Below are 25,019 nucleotides of genomic sequence, written 5' to 3' on the forward strand. Positions count from 1 at the left end.
CAACATCATTACCAAACATTCCCTTCGTTAAGGTCAAAACAGTTAATTGAGAACACGTCAGAGCTCAAGGAAAGTGATGGTATCTCCTGGCATTATACCATTAAGGGTGAACACAATGCTGAGGTGAACAGAGTCTGTCTGCTCAGTATCTTAAAGGACTGGGAAGACAGGTGAACTGTGTTTAATACTTTGCAACATCTTAAACATGTTTTCATGAGGACCCAAAACTTCAAAAATTCTCTTCAATTCTGATAGTAACCTTGCTGTGTAGATTGTGTGTTTTACACAGTACTTCAGATCTTTTGGGACTACTGTCAAAAAATATAGTTCAGAATGCAAATATCTAATTGCATAAGGAAATGTGAATATACATACAAAATAGAAGGTTACACACATTCAAAGTACTTCCCCCTTCAGCTAGGTGTCACTAGTCTGTAACTTGCATTAAAAAACAAGTTTAAGCTGAATTATAGAGTTCATTTTGGGATGGTCCTCAGGAGAGATGTGTACCTAACCAAAAAAAATTTAGAAGTTTGCTACATAAAACAAATTTATTTTTCTCTATTTTAAAAGCTAATTAAAAAGACAAGTGGATCATCTCAAAGCTTGTACATCCAGACAAAATGTTAGTCAATCCTCATTTATGACATCCCAAAATTAGAGCAAATGATATTGGTGTCTTCTGTGAAATGAGATTAAAATGACGCACCTAAACTACAGGCAGAGGCATACAAAGTAAGCCACTAAGTGTCATCATCCCTTTTATTTGTTCAAAACTTCCTTAATATAGCAATTATCACTGACAATTCAGCACCTTGGCTGACATAAAAGGTTATCTCACAAGAGTGAGGATTCCCTTACTTACATCTTAAGTGTTGAAGACATCTTTCCCCTAAGTTTGCAAGTTAGCACAGCAATGTTTTAACTGTGTCCTTAGCTGAGCAGAGCTACCTGTCATACAGATGTTCCTAAAATGTAGCTTTGAGAGAGGCCAAAAATGAATGTATGCAATTGAAACAGTATTCTGACTATAGTATGTCACATTAAAACAAGGCACTTTTAAAATAAAATGGAGTGTCAGTAATTAGATAATGGCAAAACTAAAAGTTGCATTGATAATGTTGATAGGAGGTCCGTGCTTCAAAGGAAGCTGATACTGAGTTAAAACGGTAAACTCCAACTAATAACTTTTGAGAGAGTATGGAAGAACTAGAATCACACAATCTAACTTTTAAAATGTTGCAACCCACAGTTTAAGCATACATCTTCATTCTTGGAGTGCTACCCTGCTACGTTTCTCAGATCAAAGCCCTGACTCTGCTCAGGTTAGCCTCAGTTCACCCGCCACCAGTCAGACAGGGCAGCCAACCTAGATAGCTAACTGTAGATAATCAAATCCTCAATTTGTACTGTAGAGGAACCTCTCATTTCTAACAGGTTAAAATTCAGCTTATGCAAACTCATGTCTTTGTGCAGATTTGGGTTATGCATGCATACAAATACACCCGTTACTGGCGTGATGAAGCAGTTTACTCCCTGCCAACCCCCCACCCACCACCTTTAAACACCCACCTGTCCTCCCCAGCTGCGGTGAGGCGCATGGGGCAGGGGCAGCAGGGGAGATGTTGGATGCAGGAAAAGCCACCAAGGAATGAGGCACAACAGTGCCTGACTGTCAGGTGATGTGGCTCAATGCCATATCATAATGACAAGATTTGTGCGAGGGAAAATAAAAAATGGTCAGAGTACCATGGCAGAGGACTTCAGTTAGACAAATGACAGATGGTGACCTGAAGCTTTCCAGACTTCCCTTTGCTTTCACAGAAGGACAGACTGAAGAGGGCTTTCTAGGTGTAAAATGAAAAATCCTAGTCCTCAAACTGCTTTTTGAAACAGCTTTAGCCCACTGAACTACCTCTGTTTGAGGACATGTCAGTCAGTAAAGGCTTTTACCAGACTCTGCCTACAGAGCCTGGAGGCTGATGTACCCTCAGTGTGGGCCCGCAGAGCGTCACCAAACTGGACACACCACCTACAGCTGGTGGCCGGGAGGATCATGCCCACCACCAGTGTGCGACTGAGGCGAACTCCAGATGGAAGCAAGATCCCAGAGTTTCACATTAGGATCTGTCTCTTCGAGAAACATTGGTATAAAACATGATACAAAGGCCCTTTAATTCCTGATGAAGGTGGGCAGCTGCTGGGCATTATCTGTAGTCTACCAACGCCTTCAGGTGTCTTCGGACTGCGGTGAGCGAAGCCCTGCTCATTGCAGTCTGCAGGCAGCACTACACCTGCTTGCTCAGGCAGCCATGGAAGCTGAACCATTTCCTTCTTGTTTTATGGCATTTCTTACGTGGCTTAACCAACAAACGCGAACAAGCCGCAGCCGAGAAGATTCGGTTAACAGAAGCCATGGGGTGCTTTTCTCAGAGACGGGCACCCAGCATAGCAGAAATGGAAGCAGCCGGCTCCCTCGCGCGTTCCAGCCGTTCAGTGCGATTAATACGGTAACTAGCAGCGCTTAACGTGCCCCGCAGCTGGGGCCCCGCTGCCCCTGGAAGGGCTACACAAGGGGATCGGGCAGTCGGGGCAAGCTGCGGAAGTGGCCGACCCCACCGGGCACCCCGGGAAGCGCAGCGGGAACAGCGAGACCCCCGGCGCCGGGCCCGGGCCGCCGTCGCAAGGGCGGGCCCGCCGCACAAGGGCCTGCTGGGAGGCGGGCCCGGCGCGCATGCGCCCGCTGCCCCCCGCCCCGCTTCCAGCCCTGGTGCCCCCCGAGGGCGGCGGCCGGCGGGGGCGGAGCGGGGCGGCTCGCGGGCGTGTGGCGGGGCCGGGCCGCTCCCTTCCCCCCGCGGCGCGCCGCACTGCGCAGGCGGCGGGTGCTGCTGGCGCGATGGCGGCTGGGGACGGCGGCGACGAGGCGCGGGTGCTGCAGAGCCTCCGGGGGAAGATCTGTAAGTGCGGCGCTGCGGGCGGCGGCCGGGCCTCCGCGCTCGGGCGCCCGCTCCTGTCCCGGCTCCGCCGCTCCCCCTCCTTGCCCGTGCCGAGGCGGGCGCTCGTGCGGCGGGCGCTGAGGCCGTGGCGCGCGGGGCCGGGCGGGGGGTGGCGGCGCGGAACGGGGCGGGGGGGGGGGGAGCAGCCGCTGCTCACGGCGGTGACCTTCGGGCCGGGCGGCCGGGAGAGCCCCGCCGGCTGGGCGCGGGGGCCCGGGCCGCGCTGCGGCGGCGCCGGGAAGGGGCTTTGTGGCGGGCGCGGCCGGCACGTGCTGGCGGGGGCGGGCGGGGCCCGGCCGGGGTCTGCGCGGCCCCGGGGCCCGGCGGGCGGGAGCGAGGGAGGGAGCGAGACATGCGGCGGGGTGGCCGGGGGCCGGGGGGGCTGACGAGCGCCCGTCGCTCTGAGGGCTTCCTTGAGTCAGCGGGCGAGCAGAAATGCCCCCTCCCGTCCAGACCTCGGGCATCGGAGTCTGTTTGTCAAGCAGAAATTGCGAAATTATTGATGTGCAGGAAGTTGGTGGTAGAGGGTGGTTCTGGAAACGGTCATTAATGCTTCTGTTTCTTTGTGTAGCGTGTGCGCGAGTGAGAGGGAGGCAGAGAGAGAGGCTGGTGACTTTATTTTGGTGGTTAGGAAGTGCTGACTAAAAATACCTATACATTCAGTAACGTGGGAAACCAAAGGATGAGCTGGGGAGGAGGCGCCGGGGAGGAAAACAGATAGTGTGGTGCGGCTCGGGAGGACTTCAAAGCAAAATAGGAGAAACAGGATGTGCGGCGGCTTCCTGAAGGGGTATCAAAATACATTCATACAATTCAGATGCAACCCATTTATTTCCTTTCTCACGCAGTCGATCGGCTTTTTGAGAATGAAGCGGAACAAGTTGTATTGGGCATGGCCCTGGGATTGGGAAGGGGTTGTGAAAACCTTCTGAAGGATTAGGTTTGGTGAAGGAACAGAGTCGCGTTTACTTAAGTACTGTCGCACAGTATAGGCTTGAATATGTCTTCAGTAAATAGAAGACTAGGTCATGAAGATAGGAGACTGAAGTGTAGCTGGAGGTACTCTTGCTTGACTGTGTTAGTGATAGGGATTGCCTCTTGAGTAGACAGGGCTGAACACACGCTTGCTGAGATCTTACGTTGTTAGCAATTGTCACAGAAGTAATACATGTCATCTTAGCTTTAAAAACGAATATTGCTAGTTTTGGGGCTGAGACATTAATTACTGAAGCTGACTTATTTATTGACACTGTTCTGCTTCCTAACTTTTATCATAAGGTTGACAACACTGGACAGCAAAACATTCCAGGAGTTTCGTGATACTTGAACCTGATAAAAGTTTTCCATTAAGCATTTCAAGACAAAACCCCAAATGTCTCAAGACTTTTGTAGAAACTAGTTTTATTGTCCCATTTATGTGTTCTGGATTGAGCTTGCAGTTGTATCGTAACTTTGTTCAAATATCTGGCAAAAGTACCGAGGACTATGATCTGCTTCCTGGGGAATACATAAAAAGTTCGTGGAGAAAGATGGACCCATAAGAACCGAAGGAGCCCATTTGGAACATGAGTGGAAGTAATAGCTGCAATAGAAGATGTGTCTTGTAACAGTGTGAAAATCACTTAGTAAAGCTACTTGTTTCTTCTAACAAAACAAAAACACTGTTTAAAAAAAAAAAAGATAAGAGTTAAATATGCTGTGGAAGCTTGCAAGCCTTAGATGCTCTTATGGCTTCTTCGCACAGCAAATACTGTTTTATTTTCACTTCTTACTAGTATTTTACTAATGTGTTTTTTTAGGGGAAAGCTCTCTGAATGAACAATAATAATCAAATGTAATAGTGTAATCTCCCTTGATCTGGAGGGATTATCGGTAGCAGACCTCACTTTGGAAAGTTGATGTTCATAGTCTGTAAGAATTCCTTGTAACATTTTTCTTGGAAGTGGAATACATTTCGGTGCCTAAGCTTTGTTGGCATTTAAACTACTACAAGACTTGACACTGGCTCATTTTAGATGTATTGCATGAGAGAGTGTGGTAGGTTTAACGAGGTAATGCCAGTTGTATGTGATTCTGCATGTATAGAAAACACCATCTGGGTAAGTTCATACTGTTGTTTTACAATACACAAATAGGTGATAAAATTTAAAGTTGGTGACTTCACACAAATCATCACAACAGACTGAATTGAGGCATATACTTACAGGTGGTTTAAATAGCTGTTACATACCTAGCCGTGAAAAAACAGAGCAGGGACACATTTGCAGGCCCTGGCACTTGCTCTGTTTTCTGCGATACCAGTGTTCACAGGAGTCTCCTGCCTCTGGTTTTCAAGAGGCAAGATGAACTGGTCTTACCAGTTTAAGACCCCATAATATTTTTTGAAAATGTGGTATTACACTTTAGCAGGCTTCCACCAGAAATCTACTGAAGGTCTGTCTTCATGGTGACTCTTTTGTATTGTTGGCTCTATTTTATGTGTCACAGTAATGACGAAAGCGCTTTAGAAAGGTATGTATATATCACATAGTTTTAGGCATATCCCAGAGTGTAGTGTTTTAAGCTGTATAACTAGCCTCTGTTTTCATTTTATGATGTACAGTGGTATATTTTTAGGTGGTAAGTGATTTTTCATTACTTTGATTTTTGGTGTGTTTACTGAAACCTGCCTTAGTGGATCACTTGGAAAATGTTATCTCCCAGAGCTCATTTGACAAAATTCAGGGTGCATTCTCTTTCAGACTTCTTGAACTGAGTTGTTAACACTGCGTGGTTATCTCAGATTATGATGCACTCCTGGAGTGGATTTAATTGTTGCTATGTAATATGTTTAGTCCTGTGGAGTTTGTGTGCATAGATGTCTTCTAAATGTCTTTGTTTGAGGTCCCTGTCACAGGATGTATGCTAATTGCACACTTTCACTTGACAGAGGATATTGTGAATAGCATTTATCTATCCCACCTCCTGCTTTTGCTTGGTTTCTGATGCACCTTTAATGGTGAACAGGCTTTAACTTGATGTTTTCATGCAGTGTCTACATTTAACAGATGATGTGTAGGCAAAGGAGTTTGACAGAACTGTTGAATTTGGTAGGTTGCTCCATTATTGTTATTACTAACTCATAATATTAAAGTAACATGAAGAGTTTGAATTTATTACATGATGTACCCCTGAATTCCTATTGCTGTAACACTTGAGTATTTATTAGCATCACAGCTTTTCTCTTTTGTTTAGGTTTGATCTAATCTTATTTTGAAGTGAGATTTTTAACTAGGTATTTATATAGAAAACCTAAACAATATTTTCTAAATATATTAAAATCCAAAGCAATATGCGTAATTGGCCAAAGTGTGGATTTGGGGTTTTTTAATGCTATTATTATGTTTTGTTCTTTTCTCAAAGTATCTGAGTGACAGTAAAGTTAGTTTAAAAGTTAGGTAACTAACTGCAATTATGAACTTCTGCCTTTTCAAAACAGTAAGATTGATGTTTATTATTTTAGCGATGCATTTCATGGTTTGCCTATTGAATTAGTCTACTGAATGTGTCATGTGAAAATAGTTTCTGGATTAATTTAGTCTGGTGACCAAAAATGGTGAATTGATACGATCAATACAAAATAAGTCTGTTACTGCTGGTGTTGCATCACTTGCACGTTTTTGTGATTTGAACTGCAAATTTAACACTTATGTAATTTTAAATGAGAGCCTCTGTAAAGAGTCTTGAAATATAGTTCCATAGTCAGATGAAGAAAATTGGCTTAATTTCTCTCTTCTTCCCAAAACAACTTTACCTGGTGTTTCTGACTAACCATTCTACCTACACTTTCTAAATAAACCCTTGGAAAACACTGGTGTACAGTTCCTCAGTATACTTCTCACACTTCTTACTTTTTTTTTTTCCTTTCAGTCCTTTGAACAGTGAAACGTAGGCAGTCTTCAGAATTACATACTTGATGAATGTACTGAAGATTAAACATCCAAGCAGATACCTGGTGTTGTTCATACTTGATTTTTATGCAACCATTACAACCTTAGGTTTTTGAGGACAAACTAAGACTTAGTGTATCAAAGACCTATGCTGCCCCCCCCCCGAAAATAAGCTTCTTGGAAGAGTTGGATATGATATGACTGAAAAGACTCCCACAATTATAGATATTAAGAGGTGTTTGGAAAGATGTGAAAGCTCATGCTCTGTACTCCACTGGATGAGTGCTCTGAGGTTATTTTTAACTCGGAACTAAGAATCATCCCCCCTGCATCCCAAAAACCTCAATAAATTTGTCTGTGCCTTAAAGCTAAACACTTGGGCTGTGAAATAAAGGTTTTTATCCTACTAGAAAATCAAACCTTCCATTTCTTCTGTTCCTTCGGGTAGAAAGTTTCTTTCAATACTGAAAGACTACAGTATAGTAGACATAAAAATTGTGAATTATGTATAAATATTTAATTTTTACTCTTTTAAGAAAACACAAAACTATAATAATTGCAATTTCCTTTCGAAGTCCACTGTACAGCATCTTTACAGTGCCAGTTAAGTAATGCTTTATCTTAATATTTTATGTAAAAATAGGATGGTGAAGCTACAGAGTATTAACTAAAAAGTAAAGATTCTTACCAGGAACAACAAACACATACAGTTCGTGCTTATTAATTACAAACTACAGTATCAGAGGCTCTCTGGGGATTATTAGCCTCTTTCATGAATTTATGTTTGTATTTTCTTTAATATATTTTATTAAAATAGCTTTTTTTAAGGCAGTGTTCAATTTTTGATGCTTTTCTTGGTTCTTCTGCAATATCACAAGTGTAATTTTGAGTTTAGTCTCTTTTTGGAGTCTAATGACATTAAAAACTGGTTCTCTTTATGTCCCAGTCTGTCAATATTAAGTGTGGTGTTTAAAAATAATACGTATACTTCCTCTTCTCCCACACCCAAGTTGTTGAAAAGCTCATTGATGCTTCAGAGAGCACAAGTTTTAACTGTGGAAGTTACTTAATTGTCTGTTCATACTTTCCATCAATGTACATATCCCCGACTTGGTATCATAAATGAAGTTCAGTTGCTGTTCCTGTGAAGCTGTCACGTCCTGTGCTCAGATACAGTTGTGGTAGCCTTTTCAATGCCAGGCATTACTTACTTCACTTTCAAGACTGTAATAATCTGCTTCACAAAAAAGGGGGGGGAGTGGAGAGAGAGGAAACAAGAGTTCTGATTTTATAACTTAGCAGCATAGTCAGTAAGGCTTACATGCTTCATATCTGCAGTTTTTTTTAAAAAGGAAGATAGGTATGACACTTCAAATCTAGTTTCAAGCTGTGGAGGTGGCATATTACTGAGACATAAGTAATGAAAACTCAACACTTTGGTGTAGTTTTCATCCTGTTACTCTGAATACCTTATATAGAATTTAGATAATATTGTTTCCACATTTCAATGGGAGAGTTATTTCCAGTATCAGGTAAGGATGAATGCTACTGTAAAGGTCCTAGTTAAGAGCTAATGCAGAACACAATCCTGGTTGCCTGTGTTTTAAGATAACAAAGTGAAACGGGGACAGAGAGTCACTACTCACCTATTAGGAGCCTCTTACATGAGAGAGTACTAGAAAAGCTTGTCTTGTTTCTTTTAGTAGAATAAAAAGTGAAAAGGGTTTGTTTGCTGTCTTCAAAGACATTCAGAGGGGAAGGAAACATCGGGGGATAACTATTTAAGATAAAGGGCAGTGTTGCTGTAAATAAATGTAGATGTCTGCGGCATTCAGATTTTGGAAGAGCCTTCCAGTTTGAGCATTGGCAACTGTTTTTAGCTGTAACTACTTAGAAGTAACCATTTCCAAAAAGGGGCTACCTGATGTCCAGCATGTGTTATTGCAGTGGCCTTAGACTCAGTACCTCCTTTGTATTCCTGTGTTGACAGTCATCCTGTCTCATTAGAAACTTCCTTTTCTACTTGTTCTTATCTGTGTTTCCTTTAGTCAGTGGGTGATTTTTCTCTCCTCTACTAGACCAGACAGTTAGGAAAAAATAAACAGTAGTCGTAGCTGAACCTTTGAAAATCTATCAGTCAACTTAAAATCATCTGTTCATTGTGGAAAATGAAATAAAGATTTGATGGGTAAGTTCTTATTAATCAGCTTCCTTTAGCCAAAGTATTTGCAGAGAAAATACCAAGTGAGCAATAGCTCAGCCAGATCATGTCTTGGTCTTATGACCTAATGCCGTATCACCTCAGGCTGCAAGCTTCTCGGATTTAGCAAGCTACCCAGGGTCAAGCCCGGGATGAGACCTCTCAAGGGAAAGTGCAGGTGCTGCAGGAAGTGGTGTTCATGAGTCAGTGTGCCGGCCTCTTCCCGTCGACTCTCATTCCACCTGAAGCTGGATGTAGCAATTTCTGTATGCTGTTGGATCTTATGCATTGAAAAAGTATATGGAAATGCATGCTAACTGAATAGGAAAGTAAATTCTGGACACGCATTAAAGCTGTAAAATTCTTGTGCCTAGTGTTTTGTGGGGTTTTCTCTCTCAATATTTACAGTCACTTTTTTATTTACAGATGACGCCAAACACTTAGTACCCAACAAAATGAGAGATTTTTTCTGTACCATAAACTTGGACCAAGAAGAAGTTTTTCGTACACAGGTAGTTGAAAAGTCTTTAAGGTAAGATTAATTTTTAAATGCAGATAAGACTGTCTCAGTTCAAATAAAACCAAGATATGTATCAATGTGCATGTGCTTTTTATTATACCTCTTTAAAATGAGACCTGACTTGTGGCAACTACTCAGAAATGTTATAGTAATGTGTGAATTGTGAGAGTAGTTGAAAGAAGATAGAATTGAGGCTTGTGAGTAGTAACTTTTAAAATGAAGCATGCTTAACATACTTCACTGTTACTTTATTCTGTTATGTTGGGGAGCATAACATTCTTTTTCTTGCTAAGTTGTTTTCAGGGGAAAGAAAGCTGCTTATTAATTGCTCTCTATGTCATTTCCTACTTAGGACATGCAGTTGGTCTGTATTGGTGAAATTCTGCTTTTAGTATCTGTTTGTAGAATGAAGGAACCAGAACTTTTCCGTGTATAGTTTTGTGTGCTGTGGGATGTACCCCCTGACCACACCTTATTCTCTCCTGAGTTGTTGTTTTGGGAACTATAACTTGTACCCACACAGGGTGGCTTGCTTTGCCTCCCTGAGCAGCACTTAGCTGTTGATTCTGCTACTTAAAGCCTTAAAAGCAATCAGACAAAAAAAGTCATAACATAGCTATAGTAGTATAGGTGCTTTGTCTCAAAACTCTAAAGTTCACTGATGACCCATACTGAAGCATCATTGCAGCTGTGTTGCTCAGAATATCTGAGTGACAGTTTGTTATCTGGAGATGACGTTAAACCTTCCTTGTAAAACCAAGAAAGCCTGTTCAGATCTTGAATTGTTCCCTAATTCTTGTTGTTTACAGTGGTTTTATTGTTAATGTTTATTCTTTGAGCCATCTCTCTAAATGTTTCCTGGTGAGAAACAGCATACTGCTTATATGGCAAACTTAAATTGGGAATTTTACTTCTTCAAAGCATCTTTAAAACGCTTTAAAGCCTCCTTGTGCCTCTACGTGAAAAGCGAACACCACATACATGCAAGCAGAAATAAATATTTTGCTAATCTTCCTGACCTGTAACTGCTGTAGTCAGATCCAGAAAATTTTCAGAATATAACTGGCTGCAATTGAGATGGATTACCAATCCAAACTCAACTGAGTAATCCTTCAGAGAAGAATGTTAAATTGGATTAAAGCAGAAACTTAAAATTTTCCCTTCAAATAATTTGATGGGTAAAAGGGAACCCAATTCACATTTTTAAAATAAAGACTTTGCTGTCTGATTCTTGACATGTTAATAATTGAAACCCTAAAAGTTACTACTGTGCTTAGCAACAAGACTTACTACATTTAATATAATGTCTGTTTATGCAGACAGTCTTACTATATTCTGTTTAAGAATTTTTAAACTTATTTTAATCATCTGATAGTAGAAGTGTTAGCTGCATAGTAAAACATTTGATAAATCACCTGAGAGTCATCAATTTTAAAAAAAATTAAGTACTCGTTTAACTGAAATTTGATTAAATCAAAGAATCCCATTAGCACTTTACAGAAGAAAGGAAGAAGAATCTCACTATAACAAAATACCAACGTGGGGGAGTCTTAAGTGATGCATATGCACCCTTCCCCTCAAATTGAGAATTTTTCAGGTGATACGAAGTTAGTATTTCTAAGTTGAGAACATTTTATTAAGAGTTAGTGTTCTGAATCACTCTTTGCCCATAGGTGCCTTTCTGTCTTCACTGACTGCACAGGGAACTCTTTCATCCTCTGAATTATTGCTGTGTTGTTAGATTGACAGCATGAGTAGGGCTTCCTAAAACTGATGAAACATAATAAAATAAGTCATCCTCTGTTAGCAGCAACCAGAGCTGGATGCTTACACTTGATTACTAGTGTGTATGTAGTTATGAAGGCTGATACTTGTTCCAGAAACTTAATTATACCATCTTGTGCTAGAATACCGTACTAACCTAGAGGTACTGGAAGCGAAGATGAAAGCTCTGATCTCTTATTAGTCCCAAAACTTTATAAATTGCTTTTTAGTAAGGTGTAGTACAGTGTAATTTTAATAATAAATAGAACTCGAAATTTAATTGTTTTGTTTTATTTGCTTGCTTTTTCTTTCACACGCAATTCACAGTCTGATTCTGGCACTGTATTCTGGGTTGCAAATTTATACTAGCTATAATCTAAATTGTATTCAATGAATATCCGCTAGTTAAACGCCTGTGGAAGTAATTATCACTAGCATTAAAATTATCTTGGACTATAGTGATCAAAAACTAATGAAGAAATGTATTTTTAAAACGTGCAAATAGGTTTGGACTTTCGCCAGCACTGGGACTATTGTTAGAGTGCAGATGCGAAGCATATGACTTTTCAAAATTAGAAAAAACATGAATTAACACTGAAGTGAAAGCAGGATATTTTGACTAAAGACTCAAGAAATATTTCCTGGTGTGGTGTGGGATTTCTGTGGATTCTGAAGAAACAAACTCTTTTGCCTTGGAAAGTTTAAAGAACATCTGTTAACGTCCTCAAATATGAGGAATTGGGGAAGGGTTGTGGTATATGTGTGTTGCCTTTTTTTATTTAAACTAAATTCAGTTTCTTTTTTTCAAACTGAACTTTGTGCGAATGCAAGGTTATAGCAAAAATTCTCTTGTTGATATAACTGCAGATTTTTATCAAATGATAGATCTAGGGGCATTCTTCAGTTTCTGCTTAGAACTGCCAGTTTAATATAGCAAGGAAAGGAAGAGCAAATGCATATGTCGCATATTTAAATTTAATCTCTTGTATTACCGTAATCCAGTTCTTCCTGTATGACAGTCTGGTCTTCCTTCGAATTAGCACTGTCTTCTAATTTTGTATCTGTCACAGTCTTTAAAGTTCTTGCATCAAAGTCACAAATGAAAGTACTAAACTGACTGAATCCCTGAGGAACAGGTTGAGTAAGTTTTCCATTTTAATTATTCCTCATTGGTATAACCTACTGTACCCCTTCATCCAGTTCTGTATCCAGCTAATAATTTATTTATTAATCCTTTGTACTGTGCATCTTAGATTTTCTCTCTGTGCCTTATTTGCTAAAGAATAATCAGCAGCTGGTTTATTAGGCAGTGGTGTTAATCTGTGAAAGGAAAAATTTATTAACACGAACAATGCATTATCTTCTATTTATGCTTATAATATTGACCTGCTCTTTATTGCATAATCTGAGACTTCATGTAATGTTGAGATCAAAATAATGATTGTGGGGGGATATAATTGTGATGTTGGCTCTCTTTAGCCATAGTGTATGGCTGCTAAATAGGCTTTTGGAAATCTCTAATAGTCTCTATCTCAGACTAATTATTTGATTATAATTGGATACATAGTGTTATACAGATTCAGCAAGAACCAGGGACTTAACACTTAGTTATATGCAGAAGTTGCTATTGTATGTCGTGGTCTAGCGTTCTCCTTAGGATGTCTGACTGAAGCTGAGTTAATAGCTGTTTCCCTTGATACCAGTGCCAGCTAGTTCACCTACTGTTCACTCTCTCTGCTGTCTTTGTACTGGTGCAAGTAATATTTGTAGCTGTTAAGGGGAACCATATCATGGAATTGACCCAAGTTTAAGATAAGACTTTTTTTCATCTATTTTGGTCTAAGTTATTGTGTCAGTAGAATTAAAATGAGCAACCAAGGTAACAAGGAAATTGAGGCTGCTTAGGGCTGCATTTCTGCTAAAGGTAGTGCTTGTGAATTTGTACCTTTAGTGGTAGTGCTGACAAGAAGAACCTAGTCCTTGAAATCAAAGCTGGATTTGTTGGCTTTGAAAATCAAAAACTGAAAAGCCACAGGCAAACTTTTCAACTGAGAATTCTTAAATTATTTCTCAGTGTAGTGCAGACTTAATACTGATTTATCTGCTTTGAAGCCGAAGATGTAGGGTCCGTGTTTGAACAAAAGGAACATTTTCACTTCTGAATTTCCTCCAATTAAAGCTCTTGTTTCTAAACATCAGTTCTAGGAATTTGGAATGCCAGATTTTTCATCTGTGTTTTTTTACCTACTTTTTAAGTTAGTTATCAGCTCTTCTCTTATTTTTAACATTTAATAAACCATTGGTCCTTTAACATTTGGTGGTTTTTCTAAAATTGTTTTGGAGGGAAGAGAGTAGGGATGATACCCTCTTTTTCCTGGTATCTTTTTGGGTAGGTAATACTGTGAACTCACTGTTCCAAACATAAGTATATTTGTGTTAGTTTAATAAAGTATTGTAGCAGTATAGTGTCAGAAAGGTACTTTACAGGGAAACAAAAAACCCCACTTTGTTTCTGAGTTTGGTATGACTGTCATCTCAGTACTCTTCTGTAGAAAGAAAGCAGAGACTGAAATTAGTTTCATGAAGCTGCACACTTTGCCCTGCTGATGTTAATTGTAGTTAAAAGTATTTTAACTCTTTAAGAATCCAGTAGTTCTGAAATAGCGGGGTTTGTTTTGTGGATGCACTTCATTGTCAGAATTCACAACTTGCAGTGACCCAAATAACTGGTTTTGTTCAGTCTTGAAATACAACATTCTGACTATGGGCTGATTGCATCAATATGTACTCCTTAAGTTTAATGGAAGTATAAATTCCTTAAGTGAAGATACCAACACATTGTGAGGAACTCAGAGTCTTTTTACATAGAGGTCTCTGCAAATGGCAGTTAAGTAGGGCGAACTGTAAACATTGGACTTCCTTAGATGGAGAAATGGCATGACCATTTCAGCATGTGGAGAATGTGTATTTGAGATGAACATTTCTCTTCTTCACTGTTGTGTTTTATACTTGCTAATGCTTATGACTTCTTTTCTCGGGTCTGAATCTCTGAGCATCAAATTTGACACAGAAGTTAGAGCTAAGCAAATGTCAGTTAGTGAAGTAATCCCTGAATTGTGTTTTGATGTAATTTAATCATGTACTGACTGAAAAAGGAGAAACATAAAACTTGTAAGTGTTTCAGGAAGTCATTTGGGCTGGGTAGAGAACCAACTAGAATAATTTCAAGACAGAAAAATAGAATGGAAATCACAGAGGAGACAACACTTTGTGTGCACTTTTTTTTAAAACATATATAAGGCATTCATGAAATTTTATCTTGCAATGTTACTGTATGTTCTTGTAATGAAATGGTTGTGGATAACTTTGATAGATGAGTATAGTTCTAAAGGCCAAGGTTTGGGACTGCAGTAAAAATGTAGCATTTTAGCGTTTGTCTTCTGTATAAATAAAGTGTTTTTCTATTTTAACTTTCAGTCTTTCTTTTCAGCCCTTACTTTGGGGAAGAGTTTTACTTCGAGATTCCAAGGACATTCCAGTGGTTGTCCTTCTACATTTATGATAAAAGTGTTTTACAAAAAGACCTGCGTATAGGTAAGTTCTGGGATACTGTCTATATCTTGTGTAATGTTTGGTTATTTTCAGTATCATCTGTAGTAAGGATACAATTATTAAGGTGATACCTTTTTCAAAACATAATGTATAGTGGACTTAAACAACATATTCCTTTAAAGTTTGAAGAGCAGGATTTTGTTTCCTTACTTTATTTGATTATACTAAAATATATTTTAGGCCAATAGGACATTTCGTAGTCTTATAGACTCAATACATTTTTTAAAATTCTATTTGTTTTTTTTCCACTTCTGTTTCATTGGATTACTTGAATAATTGTCACTGCCTGTAGGTCTTTTAAAGAATGAGTTCTGGAATAATTCCACAGTAATTGCAATTGTGGAATAATTCTTAAAATTATTTATAGATTTATTTTTTTTTTTTCTGTCAGTGCAACCTGTAACTTAGTGACTTAGAAGTTGCTGCAAAATGCTTTATGTAGCTTAGGTGAAAAATTGCAGGAAGTGGATCCCCCCTCCCCAGCATAGCAGCTGGTATTTGGATATAGTTTCTGTAAAGAAGTAATCGAAGAAGGATTCACGTTACTTAAATTGAGGAAGAAAATAATTTGCACCAGGATGCCAGATGATTTGGTGTAATAACAGCTTTCCAAATAGCAATCAGGAGAGTAAAAGGCACCTACCGTCAGTTTCCTATTTAAACATTCTTCAACACCATTACTGTTCTTTCAAATCTTTATTATGTTATTTCCAACCACAAGTGTGTTCTTATCCAAGATAACACATGGTAATTAATTTAATTTGGCTTTATAGAAACTATTTTTCTGCTTTACTTATGGAAACAAGGAACGTGAAGCATAAGCTTTTCATATAGCAGTATAAGTGTAAAAAACCCCTAAAATATTTTAAACAAAAATCAACTTCAAATCTATTTAAATGTTTGTCCTATTCAGATGAATCCTTATGCTTATCTCTCCCTGTCTCCCTCCCCCAGGAAAGGTGTCAATCAAAAAAGAAGATTTATGCAACTACACAGGAAAAGAAAACTGGTTTATGCTTCAACCTGTTGATTCTAATTCAGAGGTTCAGGTAACTATTAAATTGCACATTTACATTTTAAAATTAGTAATAGATTAGTGCATTAATGGTAGAAGTTTATATTGAACTGTAGCAGATAGAGGTTAGCATCTGTCTAATTTTGAGGGACAGTTGTGTCTTTCGGCTTGATTAGAGAATAATGCATATTCTACATTTCTAAACTGGTTGTATTGGTCATGATACTTAAAACTGGCAGAAGACTTGTAACAACTGTTTGGAAAATGTCTCAATGGTACTTTGATGTCTAAAATTGTTGAAAGACAAGCTATGTACATGAGACGGGATAATGATTTAGGAAACTACTGAATCATTTATTTAGTCAGTTTTGGAGTTATCGGAAAGTATGACTAATTATATGACATGAAATAGTCTCCAAAACTGGAGGTACTTGTGCTGTGCTCATTTATCTTATTTTGAAATAGTTACTGCATTCAGTATCAAGTAACTTGCACTTCAGAGTTGTATTTTAGTCTGTGGTTCAAGTTCTTCTGACAGGATTGTTCCAGTAGCGTAAAAATGAGATGGCTCTAGAAGTTGTAGCAATTCCCTTTTTGGCTTGAGGAAAAAAACCGAACAGTATTCTTGAGAATCTCTTAGCCTTGTTGCTGTGATAAACAGTTTATTAGATTTTAATAGTTTTTTCAGATTTGCGTAAGGGAAAAAGTCTTGAACTTGGCAGTGTTTGTATTTTTCTAGTAACTTGGAAGTCCCTCTGAGTAGGGAGAACGCTGTCTACTTTTACAAGAGGTGAATGTGCACAGAATTCTCAAAAAAAACACAGGTTGTTTTCCAGGATTAATCATCTGTGAGTCGTAAGTTATGGATGTATAACAGGACATACAATCGCTTTACTTGGAGACAGATTTTCAAAACATCTGAATGCCACTTTCTCTTATCTGTTGAAAATCAGTCCTTGTTAGGTTAGGATAGAATATAATAGCATAGTTCAGTTGGAAGTGACCTACAGATCATTTAGTCCAACTGCGAATTGTCACATTCTTCTTCAATCCTTCCATCTAATCACTCTGAATATTCTAGAAAGTCTTTTACAGATATAAACTGAAAAGCAGTTTCTGCTTTGACTTAAATATTGTCATGCTTGCTATGCTTTTTCCTCAGTAGTAAAAATGTATTCTGACAAAAAGTAATCTTTCATTCAATACAATATAAGTATGAAAACTTGATTATAATATTCCATTAACAGAATTTAGCGATTTCTTACATAATGGAAATTAAAAGTTATTAATTTTCCATACCTTTGTAGCTCACAGTAGAATGTAAGCTTTTACTAATACTTTTCTATGGCTGAGACACGTGTAGAGCACTCTCCTGCATGACACATCCATTGAAGGATGACCTTTTCTGCTAAGGTATCTGCTCCTCATGTTAGTCTTTCCTTGAGTTAGGGCATTTGGGTAGGTTTCTCCTCTATTCCGCTTCCTCTTTCCAGGAAATTTGTAAGAGCGGAGCTGAGACCAGTTCTAATCTGCTAGATTTGGCTGAAATGTTGTTAGTTTGGATGTGCCATAACATACTAAAATATATTCCTAGGAAATTCCCAAGGTTATTGATGGGATAGGGGTGAAAATAGCAGGCTTTCTTATAGTGTACATGCAGCAACAGTTCACAAATGTTTGTAAAGCTAGATAACAGGTTTTTGGGAAAAAAAATTGTTTTCAGATGTGCTCTTCTCCTTATGGTACCATACATGTAGCTGGCATTTTTTCTTCTAGTTCCCTCCATGTGAGTGTTTTCCAGAATTTATGATGGGTGCAAGGCAGTAGGATGGCTTTAGAGTGTTCCTTGGCCTGTACAGGACACATTGCAGTTTGCCTGGTTGGGCAAGCTTGATTTGTTTCACAAAACCATGTACTTTCTGTGTACCAGTATTCTGTTTTTTCATACAGGCTAACTGCTCTAATGAGCAGCCTGTGTATCAGGTACATTAGTGCTGGAAGTGCATATTGAATATTGTGGTATACAGCTTGTAGATCTACAAAATCCACATGAAGTCGTAAGTTCTTTGGCACTGAGTGTTGTCATATTCACTAATAAGTGTATTTTGGATTTGTTGTTTTCTTATAGTCTCTACAGGAAATTGTCAGCTCTACCTTGGTAGGACAATGAAAGTATCACAGGAAGACATTTGAGTTTGTTTATAACTTAGTTTCTAGAAAGGCTTAAAAGTATGTTAAATGTAACATTTTGTCTTCTGTGGAATTACCAAGAATTAAACTTGCTGATTCATAAAACGATCTTACTTGTAACGAATTCAGGACTTCTTTAGGGTCACAATCCACTCCTAATGCAGAAGCTGTAGACTAGTCTGTTCTGGTTCTACAGTTCTGTACATACAGGCAATCTGAAGTGGAGGTGATAAGTTCATCAGAGTAAAAGCATTATATACTTGAGTGAATATAAGTTTTTGGTGAAATAAGGGTATTGCATATTTCCTTTCAGGTGTGCATGAGAGAAGGGTCGCTTCTGCCCAGCCACTGAAAGTGTGTAAAAATTACTGTGATTTTTAGAAAGAATCTGTTCTGTGTTTTGATCTCAGCTGTTGGTTTTTTGTTTTTTTTTTTTGCTGCTGTTTACAATATTATGAATGGATATTCATCTTGTTTTCTTAAAACATTTTCCTTTGTCCACTATTTCTTGAAAAGTGTGCGTGAATGTGGCAATACTAGACAAGTAAAATAGCATTTGAAAAGCTGAGTGGAACAGACCATATTTCCCTGAAGTTGGTGTAAACTTGTTAATATATATGTATTAAAAATCTTAATGTTTCCTAAAATACAGATAGCTGTAGCATGCTAATAAAGTTCTTAGAATTGCTTGTGGCCCCCCCACATTTAAAAAAAAAAAATCTTCATTTAGCTGGTTTGAAATGAGGTCATATTGTTAAACGTGCCCTTGATCTTTGTTATTCACAGTAAGAAACATTTTGTAGAGACTTGATCTATGCTTGCAAAGAACATTGATAAGGTAAAAATTTTTCACGCACTTCTAAGGTTTTTGAAGATAAGTTTTACTTTCACTGTTCTCTTCTTTAAAATTGATGGGATTTATAATTACTGGAGTAAGGTACTCCAAATAGATTTCCCTGGTGTTCATGTAGAATGTGTAAATTTGGAAAAAATGGAGATGGAGCCTCAAGCCAGCTTGTAGATTCCTGGTGGCTCCGATCTCTAACCCTAGGAAAGAAGAAAGGTCTGGGTGAAGTAAACCGTGTGGGTTATGTGAGTTGAACGAATATTCCTGGTGCTAGGGAACTGTTGCCATTACATAGTGCTAGGAGCTCAGTGTGGTACACCATAAAATGCACAATTCAGGAATGTGGCATATGTTTGCTCTACTCTAGAATGGGAAAGCAGATAGAACCTCTGTCTGCTGTGTAGAGACATTTTTGCAGTAAGCACACAGAGTTAACAATTCAGTACTAAATGAGGGAATATTATGTAATTTGTGGAGTAATCTAGAGCCCCAGTTTTACAGTCCATGAGCCTCAAGGACTTCAGTTTACCAGAGGTGTTTGAGTGGATAATCTGGGTTATTTTAGTGGGGTTTTTTTGGTGTTTTTTTAATTAAAGTTTTCTAACTTCTAGCTTAGAATGGTTTTCTTCTACTTATCTTAACACTGTGTATGGCATAAAGATGATCTTTTTTATTCTTCCAAATTCCCTACTTCAGTTGTGATATTTGTTCCATTGAGTTGGGGGAAGTGGAAGGAAGAAGACAGTTCAAGAGAAATACTGTAATCTAGAGTTTCTGACATTGAGGGAGGAACTGGAAAATAACTGTTAGGCAGTTGTAACTCTGTTCAAACACCACCACTACCCTGAATAACTTTCTCAAATGACAACTACCCTTCAGATAAAAGAGTATACATCTCCTCCAAGGTTTTATGAAGGAAACTAACGCTGTCAAAAGTTACTTTCTGCTACACTTGGAACAGTAGTGTGATTCTGTATATGGAATGTGGGCACAGTGTATGAGTTCCTGTTGGCATAAATATTTGAAATACACTTGCTAGCCCAGTTTTCACTTACGAGCTTTAGAAAACTAGAAAACTTGTATTTATTACAGATACTTGTATTATTTCATAGTGTGGAAATGATAAAAATATTGAAACACTGAGGAGAAAAAAACTCTTAAAGTGTTAAAAGGTAGTAGTAATTCTAAAACCAAAACTGTGTAACTAAATTGATTTTGTAGTTCTGAAGTTTAGGTTGGTGATTTGGGCACTCTGGTTTTGGCTTCTTTGTTACTATGTGAATCTTGGCAGTGTGATCAACAGCTCCATCATCCGCTAGTCAGTATCTGAAAACTGATTGTTAATCCATTTGTAAAGTTAAAATGGTACCTACCTGCCTTTCAGCAACCCTGAGATCTACAGATGAAAAGTGTGTTCACATAAAGTGCGCTGCTTATTTATGGTGTAAGAATAGCTGATTTCTCTTTGTTTTGAACTAAAACCTGGTTGCATATTATGTCAAAAGTTCTGATGCAGATCTGCAGATCAGCTACTTCAGGAAACCATTGTGCGGCTCTCAACAAACAAAACAACAAAATGTACCCGAAACTCCATACATGTCAGGGAAATATTTACTTAGAGTCATATTTCTGTAGCCATCCTGAAACTGAGTTTTGAACAAACTGCATCTATAGATAGTTCTCAGGAGCAGTAAACTCGCTGTTTTACTCCTGATCAGTGTAGAATACAGGGTGGGGATGGGGTGTTAAAGCAAGAAGATGTTTAAGCCATTCACAAGGTCTGCCATACTAAAACTAGTTAAGTCAGCTATCACAACAAATACTAACGTTGTCTTTTCATTTGTCATTCAAAATCTTTGCCTTGTACGGCTGTTGGCCTGCTTCTCAGTATCCTCTTTTTATCCTGTAAATCTATTTTTGTAATTGAGCTTCTCTGCTTGACAAATATTTTTTTTAATATACCTGTGTTCCAATCCGTGTAGAAACAGTTTGCAAAACACTTGGCAGAGATTCCAAAATAGTTACATTTAAAACTTCCTTATAAAAGAAACTTCACTTCTCCTCCCACCTGATGCAGAGAGAAACACAGCCCTTGCCCCGGGGAATTTACAATAAAAACATTTCAGTTTTATGTCAGAACATAAGTACTGTAGAAATGTCTGCAAGGTCAGCTAAGGGTTTTAAGTTTAATTTTAGTGTTGTACAGCAAAACTGTAGTTCAAATTATAGCTTGTTTCCTTTGCCACACTTTAAAGTTACCTTCCAGGTCCCTTCCCTAAGAACCATAATTGCGGACAGACCATTGTCAAAGAGTACTAAGGACAACATGGTTTAGAGGAAAGACTTTGTCAGTGACTGGTTGTCTTAGATGTGGAAACCAGCACAAATAGCCAGACACTGAAAGGGCGGTAGCAGTATTGTTCAGGCAGCAGATGTCTGGAGCAAGGTTATAGTACCAAATTTTGGTCATGTCAAAAAAAGTTGCATATCATGGTTTGGAGATTTTGGAGCCTTTTATTGAGAGGGTAGAGTAGGCTGGCCCTTGCTGAGTTCTGATGTTAATCCGTGCTGTGCTGTCATTTATGGATTCTTTTTTATAATGGATTCAGCCATATCAGAAAAAAGGAAAGGAGAAAGTCAGATTTAGCAATTATTGCTACCTTTTTTTTCTCCTTTGGTTGTGTTTACTGCTCTATGAATACATCAGCAGACTTCATGAGATAGTTGAAAGCTGCACTGGGATGCTTAATGAATTAGAAATGATCTTTAGTCTGGTGGGATGGACAGGGTTTCACAGCTGGATATTAAATGTTGCTGGTTATGGCTACTGCATACTATTCTACTTTTCTAAATATACTTAACTGCCTTCAGAGTTCACAGTCATTTTAGAACTTTCTCCTGAAATGCTCTTAAATTCACTGTGTTTATTCAAGGGTTCATCCCCTGCTTAGGATAAAAAAGCTGAGGGGGGCTTTTGCACTTGGTACTTCCTCATGCGGGAAGAAACATTTTGTGTGTGTGCGTGTTAAATCTATGGAGGCTTGACTGATTCGTGTGCTATCTGCAGTTGAGGATAATGCTGCTCTTTAACATTGTCTCTCCAAGTCTGAATGCATTTTTTACACTCTGCTGGCAGTATACATGCTTGAGAACAGATACTTACTTGAAGTAGGTGTATTGGAATTACCTAAAATGATTCTAGCTGTAAACAATATCATTGTCCTAATTACTACATTTAAAATAAAGTCTTTTAAAATTATTTGTTTCTCTCTTGTTTTTTTCAGGGGAAAGTTCACCTTGAATTAAAACTGAATGAACTGATAACAGACAATGGATCTGTGTGCCAGCAGCTAGTAGTACAGTAAGAAGATACATTAATCCTTGAATGTTTAGTTGTTTGTTAGAACATTATGTGTTTTGGGTCTCATAATACTGAATGTAGTAACACTTTTTACGTGACTTCCCTTGGAGCCTACCTTGGTGAGGGAATGGGTATGTGCTTAGGGAACTTCTGCAGGAGTTTTTCACAACTGCTCATCTCTGCTGCTCCCAAAGCACTCACTTTTATTAGGACTCAGCATGGCTATCTGGTATCATTAGTTCAGTGTCTTGTAATTCCAAATGAATTGGATCTGATGAGAAAGCTAGGATATGCCCACTGCAGCTGACAGCCAGAACTTGCAGTACTGCTCTTACTGCTGGAATTGAGTTGCTGCTGGTGGTGTTGGGAACAATGTGAAGCTTTTTCATTGATCATATTTTGGTTTGCTAGGGGAAAATCTACTTTCAGTTTTGCTTCAGAATTAATTTCATGTGGTTAAGCATGATGAGGAATGTTTATAGAAAAACAAAGTACAGGAGTTGACAATCTGGAGCAGCATAATGTTGCCACATTTCAATAAAATTGCTTAGAAACAACCTCAGGATTTTTCACTACCAAACTTAATTTTTACTCCAAAGTATAAAGACATTACAGCATGTCAAAGAGCCTCATAGAAACTGTAAATTTTTGGCATACGTTATTTCAAAAAAGTCAAATGTGACCAGCATTAAAAAAAAAGCACAGAATGAGACATATTGGAAGATACTAACCAGTCTGTACTCTTGTATTGTTACTCTTGGAGCTGTGTATGATAATGGTGTTATGTGATGGCTTTGGAAGCCTGAATATACAAGTTACAGATGTTAGTCACAGAAGACAGATACCACATGTACTCATCATTCTTTTTATTCATTATTAAGCAGTACATTTAAGGCCAGAAATTGCTAAGAAGCTAATGCAAATACAGCTATACAAAATTGTTTTGACACTCGTAAGAAGTTTTTGCAGTAAGGACATACTAGAAGATACCGGTCTCTCTAGAAACTAATCATATCCTTTATCTTGGAAGAAGTCTGATAGCTTTTTATGTTACTTCTCTCTGGGAGACTGCTTTCATTGAAGAGACCAGTGGGATCTGGAGGCTTGCAGAGACTCAGTGCAATTGACAGTTTTCTCTTGTGACTCTATGTTCTCAGCATGGGTAAAGTTCAGGAGAGTAAGGTGGTCTTAACTGCAGTTTTTAGTTTCTCGTGCTTCAGAAGGAAATAAAGGCATTTTCTGCATTTGTGTCCTGTGGGATAGACCATGTGAAGAAAAGCATACAGACAAAGGGGTTGTAAAGATTTAAGGAAAAATTAAGATAAAACCTCAAAAGTTAGTAAGATTCTTTAATTTTGCTTTCCAACATTGTTCACGAACTTATATTTATTCAGAGATTGAGGGGTTTGGGTTTTGTTTTTTTTAAAATCTTCTCTGAGAACTTAGTATTAAAGAATGTGTTGTATTGCAAAACTGTGAGGGGAGGAAATGGTGTGTGGTCTTCTGTTTGTCTCAGTGGCTTCAGATCAGCTCCAGGGAGCAGGGGAAGACGATTGCACTGTCAATTTTGCTAATGTAATTTTAATGATGAAGTTTAAATTACGTTCGTTCTGTCTTCGTTAGCTATCTAAACCAAGATGAGTAGTTCAGTTGAAGTGAGACGTAGCAAAATAATCTCTTTCCTTTTTTGTTACTTAACATTATATGAAAAGGAAAGCTAGTTCTAAGCCAGTGAAACTGTTAATGTCTTAGTGGCTATTGTAGGCTGGTAATGCAGGCAAGATATGGAAATTTGCTGTATATCAGTGTATATTTATAACTTAAAGGTAATTCTGAATGTGTTTTTACTTGTAAAGTGGGTGGTATCTTGCTTCCTTGGGAGTCTTGCTGCTCTTATTTTTGTATCATACTTGCAGTGCAAGACAAAATTAGAACAGCTTTTCCCCCATGAACTATTCACAACCAAAAGCCTGCTGAAGCTTTATGATTTTGTGTTTTATTCCCAACTTAACTTGCTGATAGATGTCATTTTTTTAAAAAAAAATTATATATCATGCACTTTAAGTTAAATTTTTTTTAATTTTTATTTTTAAAAGATGTTTAGATTTTTCCACATGATGAAGAAAAGTTGCTTTAGACAGTTACTGTTGCAGATTGCAGTTTTGAGTAGGAAGTAGGTTACTCACTGTGCTGTCTCTTACGATCTCTTTATGACGGAGATAAATGATCAAAAGGAAGCCAGGGTTCTCTCGTGGTTGCTGTGCTCACCCACTCACATGTGGGAGAGGATTGTGCGTTAAACTGCAGTATTACATCAGTACTTTTGTCTTCATCTGAGATTATGAAATGCACTGAAGTTCCTTAAACTAAAAATGTTTAGTACTATTTTATCACACATGCTGATAGCATTGAAATAATCAGCTGTGTAAGTAATATTGAATATAAATGTATTTTTGGATGTGTATGATAAGTAAGAAATTGCTCACTGGATATAGTATTACAGAAATGGATGTGAGGGCATTTCTGAGACCTTTGTGATCTTAAAGCATGAGGAACTTACAGAAAATACATGTGAGATTCTTTAA

General features: G+C 38.4%; 1 protein-coding gene across 2 annotated transcripts in view; it reads left to right on the forward strand.

The window, feature by feature from the left end:
• Positions 1–2,840: 2,840 nt before the first annotated feature.
• The window catches only part of RASA2 (RAS p21 protein activator 2), a 49,619-nt gene continuing 27,440 nt past the window's right edge, over positions 2,841–25,019 (forward strand). The window contains exons 1-5 of one of the 2 annotated variants that reach the window (XM_074912106.1): positions 2,841–2,957; positions 9,552–9,657; positions 14,900–15,003; positions 15,976–16,070; positions 22,358–22,434. In XM_074912106.1, the coding sequence (XP_074768207.1) occupies positions 2,897–2,957; positions 9,552–9,657; positions 14,900–15,003; positions 15,976–16,070; positions 22,358–22,434 (443 nt within the window). In that variant the 5' untranslated portion in view covers positions 2,841–2,896. Of the gene's footprint in view, positions 2,958–9,313; positions 9,422–9,551; positions 9,658–14,899; positions 15,004–15,975; positions 16,071–22,357; positions 22,435–25,019 lie in introns of those variants that run through there. The other variant, XM_074912107.1, reaches the window with a different exon arrangement.

This window comes from Athene noctua, chromosome 8 (genome assembly GCF_965140245.1).
Source record: "Athene noctua chromosome 8, bAthNoc1.hap1.1, whole genome shotgun sequence".
In the NCBI taxonomy this organism is placed as follows: Eukaryota; Metazoa; Chordata; class Aves; order Strigiformes; family Strigidae; genus Athene; species Athene noctua.